The sequence below is a fragment of the Penicillium pulvis genome (genome assembly GCF_028828015.1).
Source record: "Penicillium pulvis strain IBT 33274 chromosome Unknown contig_1_segment0_segment0, whole genome shotgun sequence".
NCBI lineage: Eukaryota > Fungi > Ascomycota > Eurotiomycetes > Eurotiales > Aspergillaceae > Penicillium > Penicillium pulvis.
Genome location: NW_026643074.1, coordinates 3296570 through 3312690, shown reverse-complemented (window position 1 = coordinate 3312690; position 16121 = coordinate 3296570). Strand labels below are relative to the sequence as shown.

General features: G+C 47.8%; 7 protein-coding genes across 7 annotated transcripts; 3 read left to right on the top strand and 4 right to left on the bottom strand.

The window, feature by feature from the left end:
• Nucleotides 1–828: 828 nt before the first annotated feature.
• Nucleotides 829–1137, bottom strand: N7503_004201 (uncharacterized protein; the record flags this gene model as incomplete). The annotated part of the gene is made up of 1 exon (XM_057063748.1): nucleotides 829–1137. One exon carries the CDS (start codon nucleotides 1135–1137, stop codon nucleotides 829–831), a length of 309 nt encoding a protein of 102 aa, XP_056924663.1.
• A 571-nt stretch (nucleotides 1138–1708) lies between these two features.
• niiA (nitrite reductase niiA) lies at nucleotides 1709–5360 on the bottom strand (the record flags this gene model as incomplete). The annotated part of the gene is made up of 9 exons (XM_057063747.1): nucleotides 1709–2705; nucleotides 2764–2921; nucleotides 2975–3447; nucleotides 3504–3706; nucleotides 3757–4263; nucleotides 4313–4395; nucleotides 4448–4987; nucleotides 5045–5192; nucleotides 5242–5360. The coding sequence occupies 9 exons, from the start codon at nucleotides 5358–5360 to the stop codon at nucleotides 1709–1711; spliced, it is 3228 nt and encodes a 1075-aa protein (XP_056924662.1).
• A 586-nt stretch (nucleotides 5361–5946) lies between these two features.
• Nucleotides 5947–8873, top strand: niaD (nitrate reductase NiaD; the record flags this gene model as incomplete). The annotated part of the gene is made up of 7 exons (XM_057063746.1): nucleotides 5947–6211; nucleotides 6268–6367; nucleotides 6424–6682; nucleotides 6736–6971; nucleotides 7018–7241; nucleotides 7305–7928; nucleotides 7984–8873. The coding sequence occupies 7 exons, from the start codon at nucleotides 5947–5949 to the stop codon at nucleotides 8871–8873; spliced, it is 2598 nt and encodes an 865-aa protein (XP_056924661.1).
• Nucleotides 8874–9048: 175 nt separating this feature from the next.
• On the bottom strand, nucleotides 9049–11948 carry N7503_004198 (tubulin gamma complex associated family protein; the record flags this gene model as incomplete). Its single annotated transcript, XM_057063745.1, has 2 exons — nucleotides 9049–11774; nucleotides 11831–11948. 2 exons carry the CDS (start codon nucleotides 11946–11948, stop codon nucleotides 9049–9051), a joined length of 2844 nt encoding a protein of 947 aa, XP_056924660.1.
• Nucleotides 11949–12172: 224 nt separating this feature from the next.
• On the top strand, nucleotides 12173–13250 carry N7503_004197 (EAF7 family protein; the record flags this gene model as incomplete). The annotated part of the gene is made up of 3 exons (XM_057063744.1): nucleotides 12173–12586; nucleotides 12648–12840; nucleotides 12904–13250. 3 exons carry the CDS (start codon nucleotides 12173–12175, stop codon nucleotides 13248–13250), a joined length of 954 nt encoding a protein of 317 aa, XP_056924659.1.
• A 451-nt stretch (nucleotides 13251–13701) lies between these two features.
• Nucleotides 13702–15019, top strand: N7503_004196 (Gfo/Idh/MocA family protein; the record flags this gene model as incomplete). The annotated part of the gene is made up of 6 exons (XM_057063743.1): nucleotides 13702–13744; nucleotides 13797–13822; nucleotides 13881–14059; nucleotides 14111–14388; nucleotides 14437–14891; nucleotides 14951–15019. The coding sequence occupies 6 exons, from the start codon at nucleotides 13702–13704 to the stop codon at nucleotides 15017–15019; spliced, it is 1050 nt and encodes a 349-aa protein (XP_056924658.1).
• A 132-nt stretch (nucleotides 15020–15151) lies between these two features.
• Nucleotides 15152–15637, bottom strand: N7503_004195 (glucose-repressible protein). The gene is made up of 3 exons (XM_057063742.1): nucleotides 15554–15637; nucleotides 15306–15489; nucleotides 15152–15252 (listed from the first exon to the last, which is right to left on the bottom strand). The coding sequence occupies exons 1-3, from the start codon at nucleotides 15566–15568 to the stop codon at nucleotides 15236–15238; spliced, it is 216 nt and encodes a 71-aa protein (XP_056924657.1). The 5' UTR covers nucleotides 15569–15637; the 3' UTR covers nucleotides 15152–15235.
• Between the last annotated feature and the right edge of the window lie 484 nt (nucleotides 15638–16121).

Genomic DNA, 16121 nt, shown 5'->3' with positions numbered 1-16121 from the left:
CAGCCCCAGGGTTGTGGACCCCCCAAGGGATTGATCGGGTCGATCTGAGCTCCGCGGAAATACCTTAAAAAGAGAAGATCTCGAATTATTTTCGTCTTGGAAGCCGTTCCATGATGATGTAGGATGACATAATCGAGCGTTTGCCCTAACTTCTTCGTCCATCTTGTTCTAGAGGCGTTTCTTATCAGTGATTCATTCTCTTGGGGCTTAGTATGTACATTCTCCGCGGCGACATCACTCATAATGTCTCTTCATGCTTGGCACTGTAGTGTCCATGTTCTCCGCGGGCGATCTGGCATGAAGTTCGTACCAGCCAAGCACTTCTAGAGCGCTGCCCGACGATGCTCAATGATTTGGTACATAATCTACAGGGCCTAAGTCGTCTTGTCTATCCGCTTACCTCCGCGGAGATATGAGCCAAGAGCCATGCCCTACACCCGGATCTATGAAAGCAAGCAGAGAAAGGAAACAAGGCATAATTTGTGCACGGAGGTACTAAGACTCGATACATCTTCCATTAGAGGTAGACTCGTGAGGATACATGGACGAAAGCGTTCACCGAACTAGAGTGGAGTGCCAAGGTTCAGCGAGAAGTCAAGAACCCTCGGTCGTCTTTTCCGAGGCCTGTCGCTATTGTACATGATTTCGTAATTCGTCTGAACAGAAGCATAGAGTACCATGTCTCAAGTCATAAGGCATTATAGCCAATGGGTCCGCTATCTGTTGGCGTAAACAGTGATATGTATCTCTTAGTGTACAAATGTGTGGCATATGAAGCGCAATGCCTGAGTGGTGATTTGTCATGTCGCTGGTATCATTTGAAAGATACTATAGTTTCTTGTGTGCAGGGTCGTTCTTCACCCCGTGTCCATCTTTAGTTCCGATAGTCTGCTGGTCCGGTGGTTCCTTTCTAGGCTCAGGTAAGGCGATAGAATCGTCCCCGATGGATGGCTTGCCTAATACCCGGCGCTCAATGAAATTGTCCCCGTTTGTCACCTTTGCAATAACGCCGCCCGCCACTATGGCCATAGGAAGTACACCTCGCATTGCAGACGGCAGAACAGCTTGTGCACGGTTAAACTTTGCAAGCTTAGAGAGAAAGTTTTTGAGGTCAGGCGGTGTCGGCGGTCGGGACATGGTGCATCTGCATTGATAGTAAGAGTCAGCCCTGTATGCCATGTCCCGATGGTCCAATCATGATGTTGACATACGGAAGAGCGTAGGCTTTGCTATTCTTGCTGTGGATGAGAAGTTCAAAAAACGGCTCGCATAGAATAAAAGTGTATGCGAAATGAAAGCTAGGTTGAATTTATTAGAGAATATTATATTATACGTGCATTGTCGTTACTAGCCACTAAATATTCGAACATCATGTTTTTGCATTGCTATCAACTAGGGGAGGTAGCTGTTTGGCTCTAGGAGCTATTGGCCACATAAGTGTGACTCATGCGCTAGTAGATGTGCTTCCTATAAGCTGTTGGATCAGCTTACTTGAGTAGGTGTTTAGCTGTGAATTGTACAATTAGCGTCGCTTTGACCCCTACAGTACCCCTCTTTATACCTAACAGCTAGAACGTCCTCGAAAGTTCTAAATGCAGTGTCTTTGTTGCAGAATCTGTATTGTTCATATAGATATTGCATCAATAATATAAACAGAATCGATGCACCGTAACACCATCGCTTCAATCGTCCAAAGTCTCAATGCAGTTTACCAGTCAATTCCCTGAGCTGGCTTAACAGTTGGCCGGGTCACATCACCATCAGCCACCTTCTTCCCTCTCATCCCCTTATACTTCTTATCAATTTTATGGAACGGATCCGGAGCTTCTCCCTTCCTAACCTTCCACTTCTCCGTCCCAAGAACTGAGTCCAGCTCTTCAACCGGAGGTAGCTTAATATAAATCCAGCCATCATCCCTCTCTTCCACAGGGAAAGTAGCAATATTCATACTTTCATCACTTGAACAACGGCCAGCCTGCTCACCATTCAGGTCAAAGTTGCGCTTATGATACGGGCATGAAACCCAGTATTTCCCCGCATCATCATCACCGATCAAGCCATCAGACAACACAAACGCCCGTTTATGCGGACACATCTGCTGCGTCGCGTAAAACTTGCCCTTGATCTTGAAAACAGCAAGCTGGGTATCCCCGCGCTTCACGTTCGCCGATGAGACCTGCGGCGGCTCATTGGAAAAGTGATCTGCTTTGACAACAGGTTGCCAGGAGAGACTCGACCATTGATGGCCCTTGAAGTCCTCCGTGACAGAGTCTTTGGGCCAGTATGTTGGACGCTGTTGCGACCGTTCTTGAATGACTTCCACTGTATCCACAGTTTCGTCCGTGTTTGCGAACTGCTGGAACTTTTTCCGCCGCTTGGGGTCCCGGACTGTCTCTGTCCATTCACAAAAGTAGCTATCGACTAGCTCCTGCATCTGTCGCTCCATGTCGGCACAGATGCCGAGTTTGTCGTCGATGATCACTTCTCGTAGGTAGTTGATGCCTCCGGGTAGGTTTTCGATCCACCGGGCTGTTCTTTGTAGCTTGTCGGCAGTGCGAATGTAGAAAATTAGATATCGGTCTACTATCGGCATGACCATCTCGGCTGGGACGTCCTTGGCTAGTAGTTCAGAGTGACGGGGGTTTGCACCTCCGTTACCTCCGACAAAGAGGTTGAAACCCTTGTCTGTAGCGATGAGGCCGAAACTAATAACATTCAATAGTCAGTTTTGGACTCGGAGTCGAGATAATAGATCAAACTCACTCCTTGTTTTGCGCCTCGGCACATTCCCGTACACAGCCGGACACTGCTCCCTTGAATTTATGTGGTGCTCGAACACTCTTATAGCGCTCTTCCAATCGGATTGCCATACCGACACTGTCTCCGATACCGAAACGACACCATGTAGAGCCTACACAACTCTGCAGATGAAAGATCAGAATTGTACTGAACAGGCATGAGTATCAAAACTTACCTTGATGGCACGCAGTGCCTTTGCATAAGCATGGCCACTCTCCATACCAGCATCAACAAGCTCAGACCAAATAGGCAGGAGATCCTGCTTCTTCGCACCGAACATGTCAATTCGTTGTGCGCCCGTAATCTTGCAATATAGACCGTATTTCTTAGCTACCGTACCGATAGCAATTAGCTTGTCAGCCGTGATCTCTCCACCCGGAACTCGAGGCACAACGGAAAATGTTCCGTTCCTCTGGATGTTGGCAAGAAATTTGTCATTGGTGTCTTGCAGTTCATTATATCCTTTATCCATGACGTGTGGGTTGAATAAACTCGACAGAATGGATCCGATGGCAGGCTTGCATGTCTCACAGCCGAGGGAATCTGGCTTATTTCCTGCTGTTTGCATCACCTCGACGAATGTCTTGAGTTGTTTAACTGCGATAACGTTGTAAAGATCGGCTCGAGAGTAGGGGATGTGTGAGCAGACTATTTCCGTGTCAGTGGCCACTTGATGGTCGTGTTTCGATTCGTTCAGTACTCACGATGATTTGAAACTTCCTGTCCCATTCCAAGCATGGTCTTGTTGAAGATTGATTGCACCAATGGCATGCATCCACCACATCCGGTACCTGCTTTCGTACAGGACTTGACTTCACCGATTGTCGTACACGTTCCACTCTTGATATTCTCAACAACATCACCCTTAGTCACATTGTGACAGGCGCAGATCTGAGTGCTGTCATCGCTACACAGTTTGTAAGTATGTACTCCGAAAGCACTCGCGGGTATACTAACAGATCATCCGCATTCTCTTCTCCATCAGCCTGAGCTCCGAGAATGAATTGACTGGGAGCAACCTCAAGCTCTTTTTGTGCTTTGACCATCTGATTCAACTTGAGGTAATCCCGGGTGTCTCCGATCATCATACCACCAAGCAAGTATTTACCATCCATGGTAAACAGATACTTCTTGTAGACACCACCAAACGGGTCCTTGTATGTCAATGCCTTCACGGGCCCATCGTCAACTGTGCTGCCGATAAGAGGTCGGTCGCCTGGGAGAAACTTTGGTCCATCTCTGTCGGCAAAGAAGTCTCCGAATGAGGCGACGTCCACTCCGAGCAGCTTCAGTTTTGTGCTCAGGTCTGGCCGAGTAAAGCTCTTGGGCTCTTTGTCAACATTGGTAAGGTTGTAGGCTAGTACGTCGGCCATTTCAATGCCAGGTGCGATGATTCCAAAGGTTTGGTTCTCCCAGCTGGCACATTCCCCCACCGCATAAATATCTGGCACGGAAGTTCCAAGGCTGGACAAATTAGAACAAAAGTTTTGTGTATTTGGAGGAACGAACGCACCTCTCATTGATAACAAAACCTCCTCGCGAGGCGGACTGGATACCAGCTGAAGCTCCTAGTTCATCTCTGGGCCTGACACCGATCTAGATTAATCCCATTAGCATCCTCATGAAAACAAGCTTTGAATCAACGTACCGCAAAGCAAATACAGCAGCAATCAATATGCTCCCCATCTTCAAATGTGATGCCAGTGACATTATTCTCGGAATCAGTAGTAACGACCGACACCCGCTTCTGATGCAACACATCAAGTCCCAGCTCCTGAATCTTACGGGAAACCAAACTCCCCGCATCTCCATCTAATTGGCGCGCCAACACCCACTTATTTCGGTCAATCAACTTCACGTTTCCGAAATCTTGCAGATCGGTCATCGCCTTCGCAGCTTCGAGACCCAACAGGCCACCTCCAACGGTCACAGCTGTCTCGCCTTTATGTTCAGATGCGAAGTCAATCAGTCGCTCCAGATCGGAGATCGTGCGGTAGACGAAGACGCCTTTGGCATCGTGGCCTGGGGTCTGGGTGGGGAGGACTGCATCGGAGCCGGTGGCCAGGACGAGGATGTCGTAACTAACTGTGTCGCCGGTGGATGTTTGGACTGTCTTGTTGGTGGGGTTTATTGAGGTGACTGTGGTGTTGAGGTGGTGGTCGAAGGCACGCTCTTTGATTGAGTCGTACTGTATAGATGTTAGACAGCATCAAACAAATAACATATTTTGAGTTGGGCCTCATACCCATTCCTTCGGATTCAAGTATAGATCTTCGATCTTGCGGTGTTCAAAAAATGAAGAAAGGCCAACACGGTTGTACGCGACGTGCGCCTCTTCTCCAATTACTAGGATGTCGTATCGTCGCTCGGTGTCTTGTTTGATCAATTTTTCACTAAAGGTGTTAGTCTAGGGACTGCTGGATAGATTGGAAGTTTTCCTACATCAAAGAAATAGCCACCATCCCTAACCCGACAATTACGATCTTTTGTCTTGGACGTTCATTGAAACTCTGACTGCCGTCAACCGGCTCGCCGTATCGAAGCCCATCTAGCACCGGCATGCTTACGGGGCAAGATGAAATTGAGGCGTCAGAATACTACGTTACGAGCTACGGCTATGGGTACTTTTAAGACAAATTGACTGTTGAAGATGTACTGTAGTACAAAGTAACAACTGTCGGAACCAGTAGGGCGGCGATCTTGATAAGCCTGGACTTCCGCGGAGATCATGAACACGATAATGGCCTCAACATGATTGGTCGCCGTTTTCCTTTTGATAAGGTCGGCATCTGCACAACATTAATTCATGTAAGATGATGTGTTGTCTTCGTGACTAAACATAGTCGACTAGGTTGCCACTTCTCCCTGATCAAACCTTGGAACCCGCGGAGATATCTGTGTTCCGACTGTGAAGGGCCTCGGAGATACAAACACAATGTGCGGTGTTGATCCCCCAACGCGAAAACCCGGATCCAATTTACTTTAGAAAACATTATTGCTGAAGAGCACAGCCAGTCAATCGATTCTTGATTCTTTCCTAGTTTGACATCCACTTTTCTATACAAATTATATAAGCAGAACGGGGCAGTGGGACAGTGGGCTTCAACAAGAAAAAATTATACCATCAAAGGTCCCCCCTCTATCTCAATGGCGACGATTACACAGACACTCATCGATAGAGATGAGGTCCATGAGATCTCTTTCAAGACGAAGGAGATCAAATTTCATGATTTACCTACTCCTCAGGAGTATGATATCCCTCTCCCTCCTCCATCAGTGAACCCGACCGAAATCCTAGAAGTGGATAAAGGAACACCCGACAGCCATGTTCCTCGAGATCCAAGACTTATTCGATTGACTGGTGTTCATCCGTTTAATGTTGAGCCACCCCTCACGGCATTATATAAAGAAGGTGTGTCATAATGGACATTTTATAAACAAGGATAAAACCAACAAAAACACATTCAGGCTTCCTCACATCACCCGAACTATTCTATGTTCGAAATCACGGTCCTGTACCACAAGTTCGAGATGAGGATATCCCTGACTGGGAGCTCAGCATAGAGGGGTAGGATACATTACCTCGATACCTATATCATAACGAAAGAGGCTAACAAAGTACAGATTAGTGGAAAACCCTATAACGCTGAGCTTCCGGGAAATTCTTGAAAAATATGATCAAATAACTGCACCCATCACCCTGGTATGTGCTGGAAACAGACGAAAAGAACAGAACACAGTGAGAAAATCCAAAGGGTTCTCATGGGGGCCGGCCGGACTCTCGACGGCACTATGGACAGGACCTATGATGGCCGATATCCTGCGTAGTGCGAAACCACTTCGAAAGGCCAAATATGTCTGCATGGAGGGAGCTGATAAATTGGTGAGTTTTCCCCAATCTCAGATCATTCAAGAGTAAATGACTAATTAGTCTAGCCAAATGGTTATTATGGCACATCCGTTAAATTGAACTGGGCTATGGATTTCAACAGAGGAATCATGCTAGCACACAAGATGAATGGCGAAGACTTGCGCCCGGACCATGGAAGACCCTTGAGAGCTGTTGTGCCGGGCCAAATTGGAGGTCGAAGTGTCAAGTGGCTTAAGAGACTCATTGTCACTGAGGCACCGAGTGATAACTGGTACCATATTAATGATAACCGGGTGTTACCGTAAGTTTCGCCTGAGGATTAAAACTTCATGTTCTGACTGAATTAGGACTATGATTTCGCCAGAGATGTCGGCTACCAGTACCGAGTGGTGGACCGATGAGCGCTATGCCATTTATGATCTCAATGTCAACTCTGTAGCAGCCTTCCCTGAGCATGAAGAAGTATTGGATCTAGCAACGGCTGGACCGACATATATGGTGAAGGGATACGCTTATGCAGGAGGTGGTCGAAGAATCACAAGAGTTGAAACCTCTCTTGACAAAGGCAAATGTAGGTCCGCTGAATATTGCTTTTGCTGGAACTTTTCTTTTCCAATGCTAATTCTACCTCTAGCATGGCGACTTGCCGAAATCGATTACGCAGAAGACAAGTACAGAGACTTTGAGGGAGATCTTTTTGGCGGAAAGGTGGACATGTGGAAAAGAGAAAGCTGTTTCTGCTGGTCATTCTGGTCTCTTAAGATCCCAGTATCCGACCTTAAGAACAGCGAAGCACTGCTCGTCAGGGCCATGGACGATGGCATGATGGTGCAACCCCGTGATATGTACTGGTCCGTCCTGGGTATGATGAACAACCCCTGGTTCCGGATCACAATCACAAAGGAGGGAAATACACTCAAGTTTGAGCACCCAACTCATCCTTCAAGGGCCGGAGGCTGGATGGAAAAGGCCAAGAAAGCCGGTGGTGATTTGACTAATGGAAACTGGGGTGAGAAGATCGAGGGAGAAGCTCCCATTGAGCCGGAGCCCGTAAAGGAAATCAATATGAAGAAGGAGGGCTTGGCTCGTATGATTGATTTGCAAGAGCTCAAGTCAAATAGCAGTGCTGAGAAGCCTTGGTTCGTCGTCAATGGGGAGGTATATGATGGTACCGGATTCCTCGAGGGTCACCCCGGTGGAGCAATCAGTATCACTTCCTCGGCTGGGTTAGATGTTTCGGAAGATTTTCTCGCAATTCGTGAGTACACCTTCTCAAGAGACCGTTGATAAATCTAGTTCTGACTCCGATATAGACAGTGAAACGGCCAAGGCGATGATGCCCGATTATCACATCGGCACATTAGACAAAGCTTCTCTCGAAGCCCTCAACAGCGACTCGACCGCCGTCTCAATCGACCCACGTCCGATCTTCCTCCAATCACGCTCGTGGGCAAAGATGAAGCTGTCCGAAGTGAAGACAGTATCCTGGGACACCAGAGTCTTCGTCTTCGACCTAGAACACGACAAACAAACTCTAGGTCTACCAATTGGCCAGCACCTCATGATCAAAGTCCCAGATCCAACAAACAAAGAAGCAATAATCCGATCTTATACCCCAATCTCCGAGACAAACATGGAAGGAAAAATGGAGCTACTAGTCAAGATCTATTTCCCAGCCGACAAAGTTCCAGGCGGAAAAATGACCATGGCGCTCGATGCACTGGCCATTGGAGCAGAGATAGACTGCAAAGGACCAACAGGTCGATTTGAGTATCTTGGGAACGGCCGCGTTACTATCAGCGGTAAAGAGCGCAAGGTCCGCTCATTCAAGATGATCTGCGGTGGAACTGGTCTCACGCCTATCTTCCAGGTTCTGCGTGCTGTCATGCAGGATCCTCAAGATCCTACTACCTGTGTTGTGCTCGATGGCAACAGGCTGGAAGAAGATATTCTTTGTCGGTCTGAGCTTGACGCTTATGTGGCGCTTGACAGTCATAAATGTCATGTTGTGCATACTTTGTCGCAGGCTTCAGACAAGTGGGTTGGTCGTCGAGGACGTATTTCTGAAGACTTGATCAAGGAATTTGTGGCACCTGAAGAAGAAAGTATGGTGATCATTTGCGGACCTGAGGCAATGGAAAAGTCTGCTCGAAAGATTCTCCTTGATCAGGGCTGGGCAGAGTCGGATCTTCATTTCTTCTGAGTGACTTGGGTTGCGTTCATAGTTGTTCCCTTCATGTTGAATCAATTTGTAGTCATATTAGACATGGTGCATATAACAGCAGGGCGCATGAACGGTGTTTACATTTCCCATCAAGAGCAACTTCATTGGGCAATATTCATATTTCATCAATCGTAGTAATATCGTCACAGATACATTAATAATAGTCCTTCACCTCCAATCTCACTCGAAGATGTTCAAATACACTAGTTGGCTCAGTCCGAGAACCGAAGAAAGCTGCCGACTTTGCCATAATTTTCGAAGCGCCCTTCCCAGAGTCCAAGCCACGCAGATATCCGACCAAGGCAGACACCTGTTTTCGGAAAGTAGAATACAAATGTCGTACAGTGCCTTCGTTTTCATGGCGGAGACCACTGCTCCCATCAGCCCGCGACAATGGGCCAAAGGCAAGAATCGTGCTGAAAATATTGTCGAGCAATTTCGCAGCGGCGGCATGTCGTTTACTTAGGAAGAAGGCGAACAACATTTGGTCGAGGATGTCTTCGTGTAAGTCGCGGAGACGAGGCACGGAATGTGCGGCCTCGAGTGTACCATCTATGTCGCCTCGGTCAAGGCAACGCTCGATCTTATCAAGCGTGCTTTGGAAACGACTCCAGATCGACCCGATTCCGACGTGGAAGAAGTAGTCGCTAACGGCGAGGACGAAGTGTTGAGCGTCAATGCGAAACTTTTGAAATACATTCCTTGTGTCGCCTGAAAGCGAATCCCGAACGGTAGAGTCGCGGACGAGTCCTTTGACGACGGATACCATGCGAAGAAGACGGAGCAAGTGCTTGAAGAGGCGATCATATTTGCCCAGTGATCTTGGTGTAATGAGAGTCTCCAGAGTTTCTGGTGCTTTATACTGGAGTCGAAGGAAATCGAGTGCTTCTATCGCATTTGGGTCTTTGCAGCGATCGATCTCGTCGCTTGATAGTTCGCGAATCGCAAAATTAAGCCCGCCGGGAAGCTCGTTATCCCGCGGCTGTCCATTTTCAGATGCATCGGGGTCTGTTTCGGAGAAGTAGCAATCTCCTAGCAGGCCAATAAGCACGAGACGTAGCTCGGAGCTTGCAGGTGGCCAGGTATCACGACTTCCGAGCCGCAAGCCAGTATGTACGCCACCGCGTACTACGCCGGCCTTGCGCTCTCCGCTGTCCATCTCAGGATCAAAAAGAGAATGTGAAAGGCGTGACGTGAATGAACCATCGCCTAGTAGTTGAAAGCGCCATTGCAAGTTCAAATGGTGCCGGACTTTATGTTCTTTGAACATATGATGAAGACATGAGAAGTCAATGAGTTGCGCTTGGGATGCGATCACAGGGGCAAATGACAGGTAGAGCTCTGATGCCAATTCAGGTCCAAACCGTGTCCCTGAATCACTGACGCCAAGCTTCCCCCTAGCTTTCTGAAGCATGTCACTGACTTTGTCAGTCGACAGGGCTGTTTGATCCATCGCACCTCCCGAGAAATGCTTCTGGTCATCGATATCGAATAATTCAAACGTATTTTCCACAATTTCATCCTGACTGATCTCAATTTTTTGTGAAACAGGCCCAGGAGCTGTTGTTGCCAATTCTCCTCTGTGATATCTCAATATTTCAGCCCGAAGCTTTGCCTCGTACTCGTGGGCCTTTCGTTGGATTTGTTCAATCTCAGACCAGGTAGTTGCACAGTGCAGACGAAGGTGACCGGATCGCATTAGAACATCATGTCGGGCGATAGGGTGATTTGGGTGTGACTTTTTGAGCAATCGCAGACTTCGCCCACTCTCGAAAATCAATTTCGCTTGATCAGCAGGGATAAATGACGGCATATGTTCTTCACGATAAGAGTATTCAATCCTTGAACGTCCGGTTGTAAATTTGATAGGATCATCATGTTGCTCGACCTCCAAGAATGTCTTTCCGTTAATAATTAACTCATTCATAGATGGTTCCTCGGGTCGAAGCCCAATCCATGCCTCAATGAATTCTAGCCAAGGTTCTGTGACTCGAACAAGAATTTCCTGTACAAGATTCTCCATCCAGCCGTACTTTTGAGCAAAGAAGGCTGCATGGTCCATAGTAATAGAGATGACCTGGGCGTCTGAGTTGGCCTTTTCGGTAGCTCTTATAATATCTGCCAGGGCTTCGATCAAGTCTCCACAGCGGTTGAACAATGTGTTTGCTTGTAAGAGCGAGACAACAGTGTCCGAATGGCCCAGGATTTGGCGCTCGAGATGATACATGCTAACAGCAATGGTACCGCGTAACGCAAATACAGACGCCAGATCCACCGATTTGGTCTGCAAGTTTCGTGCGAATGTTCGAGCATACTGCATGTTTGTACCACATCGTAACACATCTTCAATGATAGCATCGGTGACTGGTTGGCTTACTCCAGAAACACGTAGATTTGGCAAGGATTTCTCGAATTTTGTCGTTCGAGTATTGTAGCGAAAGAGAGAGGAGCTCCATCCAAGGCCTAGGCGTAGCAGTGACCGTATAAAAACATCTTCTCGTACCGGTCGGGTCGCATTTCCCTGTCCTTTCCTGCCATCTTGGATTGACAGTGCCGCATCGAATCCCCTTGTCCCTGACTCACTGAAATAGCCTGATACAGGCTCCTCGAATGACCGGGCCTGGAATCTCTCCCATGACTTGAGAGGAGCAACAAAGCCAGGTTCCACTTGCAGTGCGTCCAATGCCCATATATCATTCTCTTCTTCTTTAATCTGTAGGGAAGCCGTTGATGTATCGGATTGGGCGTCTATGGAAGCATCGAGGCTAGAGTCGGCGGATGATTCCGGGCGTTCAATGTCATCTGAGAAGTTCAATTTCCATATGTTGTCGATCTTGTCAATTGAGGGGAGCGAGGTCGCGAAACTAGAGTCTGAAAAGTCTATGTATCAACGATTAGTATCTACCACTTGCGCATAACATTTGGGCGTGACGTACCAGGCAAGCCCGCGTTCCATGGTAATTCGTCCAAAGGTCGCAAGGCCTCTGTTGTGAACCTCGACAATCTCCATAGACTCGCACTGGAAAACGGATCATGCTCCTGTTCGAAATCCATTATGGGCCCATGTCAGGGCATACACCAAGTCTATCGTTGATCGGACGCGTTGAACACAATTGATTGAAGTCCCGCGCAGATGGCTATCGTGCACGGACCATCTCGATAACAGAAACTCGCGAGACCTTTAATGTTCAAGAACAGCTCACTCTCTCATCCCCGCACTGAGTACTCTGCTCTTCTTCTTCTTCTTTTTTTGTCGTCCGAAGCTACCAACAATCGCAATGCCTCCACGAAAGAAGACGAAACGCGCTCATTCCACAACACCGCAAGCTGAGACGGCGCAATCCAGCGCGGACACTCCCGGTTCCACCGACAGCGTTGAGAAGTCCGAGGCAGATTATGACATGCTCACGGACCCATGGACCGATGAGCAAGAGACTGCGCTTTTGAAGGCAATCATAAAATGGAAACCCGTTGGTGAGTGTTGGATACGGCGTGTTGCGCAACGCGATGACCGTGGAGCTAATTCGTTTGATCGCATTCCTCTAGGCGTCCACAAACACTTCCGAATGGTCGCCATATCGGAATTCCTAAAGATAAATGGATACGGTCCTGCCTCTGGAGAGCACTTGGGTATTCCGGGGATATGGAAGAAGTTGGGTACCCTCTACAATCTGGAAGCTCTCAATGAACGGGTAAGACTACCTTCCCCGAACCTGATCTTCCCTTCTCTTGCTAATCGGACTCGTGCATTAGGAGGATTCGGCGATTGCAGATACCAATGAAGACGAGGACGGGGTTAGTGAACGGTACTGTCCGTTTGAGCTTCCATACGACGAATACGGCGACCTGATGTTCGAGAGGCGGCTGGCTACGGAGGGCTCCTCATCCCCAGTAATGAGTCGTCAGGCTGATTCCCGACGAGGAAGCACAGTTGCTGACACCGACGGTATCTATCTACGCCTGAACCCATTCATTTCACCGCACGACTAACCACAGTAACTCTTTACAGAACCGCGCTCCTCGCCTGCCCCATCTCGAGGTCGAAAGTCCAACCGTGGCACTCGTCAAACTGGTCGGGAAACTCGATCAACAAGGCTCCATGTTGAAATTGGTACCGGCGGCCAGGAAAAAGCATCCGACGAGGATCTAGAGTCCGACGAAGACACCGGCGGAAATGACGACGATGATGAAGAAGGAGAAGAGGGCAGCGATGGAAAGGAAAGCGAGGATGAGGAAGAAGGCGATGATGAGAAAGAAGGATCAAGAAGCACGCGAGCGCAGACTTCTCGAACAAAGCAAAAGGATAAGAAGCCTTCCGCGAGTACGGGGACTCGAAGGACTGGTCGTCGTCGCTGAACCCAGTTCATTTTGATTTTGATTTTTCTGTTTTGATACCTATCGACCATCGATATCGGCGTTTGGGGATGAGCTTTGTGAATGTGTAATATTATGAACCAATGTATTTCTAAAGAAATTTGATGAACTTTCCCAGTTTCAACCGGTTGGGGATTAGGCAATGGCCACTCCCGAGGTCCACGGGTCTCTATATATCTCCAGCTGTCGAGACTCATACAATTCAGCAACCCGGCTGACAGAACCATCAGACATAACCAATCGTTTCGTTAGATGTTCGTAAAGATTCAGGAGCCCATTATACGAGACTAGAGACATCCCAAAAGATTGCGGCATGTACCCCGCAACCTTACAAAGTCTTTTGCGGGGAAAGGGCCCTAGTGGCTTAAATACGACAATTTCAATTTCCCTTGCCAGGTCACCCCTGAAAAAAAATATCATACTAGGAAATACCATGGCGCAATCAACACCAATCGGAGTTGCTCTCATTGGAGGAGGTAAGTCGGCACATTCATTCGAACAAGAGCCCGCTGACTTTCCATCACACAGGCATTTGGGCTAGAGAGGAACATGCTGTGAGCATTACTATCTCCCTACAATGTCAATTCCGTTTGACTGACCTGGATAATTTAGCCCGCCGTCGAAGCAGCCAAGGATACACTGACTCTCAAAGCCGTTTACTCCCGCTCAGCAGCATCTGCTAAATCGTTAGCCGAGAGCGTTTCCTATCCTGTAGATCTCTACTCTGAAGATGGCGACAAGAGCCTTGATGAGCTCTTACAACGTCCAGATATTGGGGCTGTCATCATCGCGTAAGTTGATGAATTAATATGAGTGTGAATATATACTGAATGAATCCACAGCCTGTCCATCGAAAGCCAACCCCGCTTCATCAAAGCGGCTCTACTAGCCGGAAAGCACGTTCTCTCCGAAAAGCCCGTAGCCGAGAACATCCAGGATGCAGAGGATCTGATCAAATGGTACCGCGCTGATATCAAGGGCCCAACGTGGGCAGTTGCCGAAAACTTCCGATACTTGAATTGCTACAACTACGCAGCAGAGCAAATCAAGGGAATGGGCAAGATTACAAATTTCCAGGGACGTCAACAGAGTTGTATCCCCATAGACATGAAGTTCAATCGTACGTCAACCTTCTTACGATTGTATTCGTAAGCTAACATTGAATTAGTCACACCCTGGCGACAAGTTCCCACCCACCAAGGCGGATACCTTCTCGATGGAGGAGTTCACAACATGGCAGGTCTTCGGCTTCTGCTCGGTGCACAGCCTGGAAACGAGATCGCTACCCTCTCGGCATTTACCAATCAACTCCAGCCTTATCTGCCTCCGGTCGATACAGCTGACATGATTCTGAGAACGAGATCTGGGGTAACTGGAGCTTTTCAGGTTTCTAGAGGTACAACATTGCGGGGGGATGAATTGACTGTTGCGTGTGAGGATGGGTGGGTTAAGATTGAGAATGAGAAGGTGACTATTTCGAGGGATGGAAAGGAGCAGACGACTACTGTTGCCAATGAGCGCACAGGTGTTCCTCCTGAGATTAGAGCCTGGGGCGCAAGTCTTGTGGCTGGAAAGGTGGTTCCTGAGCAGGAGCCTGAGGCTGCGTTGGCTGATCTTGAGCTGGTAAGTTGAATATCGAAACTAACTTCAAAAATGCAGTGCTAATACCTGGCCTCTTTTAGATTGAGCTCATGCTTAACAGTGGAGCTCAGGACGGAAAACCTCTTGTCTGCAAGCATCAAGTCGTGTAGTCATACTCAGCATACGCCTATAAAAGGTATCTAAGGTCCTTATACGATTTTTCTTGAAATTCTATTTGTTAAAGATCATAGAAGAAGGTATGTAAATATTGTTATAATTGTTTCAGTTATATTGTATAGTGATAGACATCATCATGGACATCGTCATAGCTAGAACAAAGCAAATATCCTAACAGGTATCGACATTCGTATCAAACATTGATTGATTTAGTGCTTAGCGGCCTCTGTACAATATGTAAGCATGGGTCATATAACATTGCAAATGATTGTGACATACCCTTGTGGACATCGGCCTTGGTGTCGTGCTTGGACTCATCGAACTTGTCACCGACGGCGTCCTTGGCAGCGGAGGCACGGGTGCCGAGGCTGGCATCGTTGTCCTTAGCGACGTTCTTGTTGGCCTCCTTGGAAGCGGTAGCACCAGTTCCCTGGACAGTCTCAGCGACGTAGTTGGCGGCGTTCTAGTGAAGAAGTCAGTATGTTCCGATCCAAACCTTGAAGGAGGTAACCAAGGGGATAACTAACCTTGACAGTCTCCATTTTGAATGAGTGAGAAAGTATTGGTTATTGAAAGAGTATTGAGTAGTTTGTTTGAATTGGATTGAAGTGTGTTTGATGAAGAACTAGAAGACTGGTCGTTGACGTGCTATTTATTGTCCTTGGGAGAATCAGACGTCATCGATTTAGTTCCTGCTTTTTGTTGGTGAAACCTTATTTCTCCGCCATGCGCGTCATGCTAACTTGACTCGATCTGGTTCCCTGGTTCATGACGGGCTGGAAAGTCATCCGATCGCGAATATATTTCCAAGACTTCTGACTAAAGTGAGGTATGAGGCGTGCTATGTAAAACAGGATTCCCTGGGCGCCAATGACACGCCGCTGTGAAGCATTTCCGTGGTCTCTAGACCCACAACCAAACAACCTCGGCCGACACCATAGAATGCTTTAGAAGTAATGACACTTTTAGATAATCATCTACGTAATACGTAATGTACAGTAGTCTACTTTCGTCTTACAATGTCATTGAACGTGTCTTCTTTGCCCCATGCTCTCGGCCGGGCGATCGCATTCGATTGATTCAGGTACTTGGGCC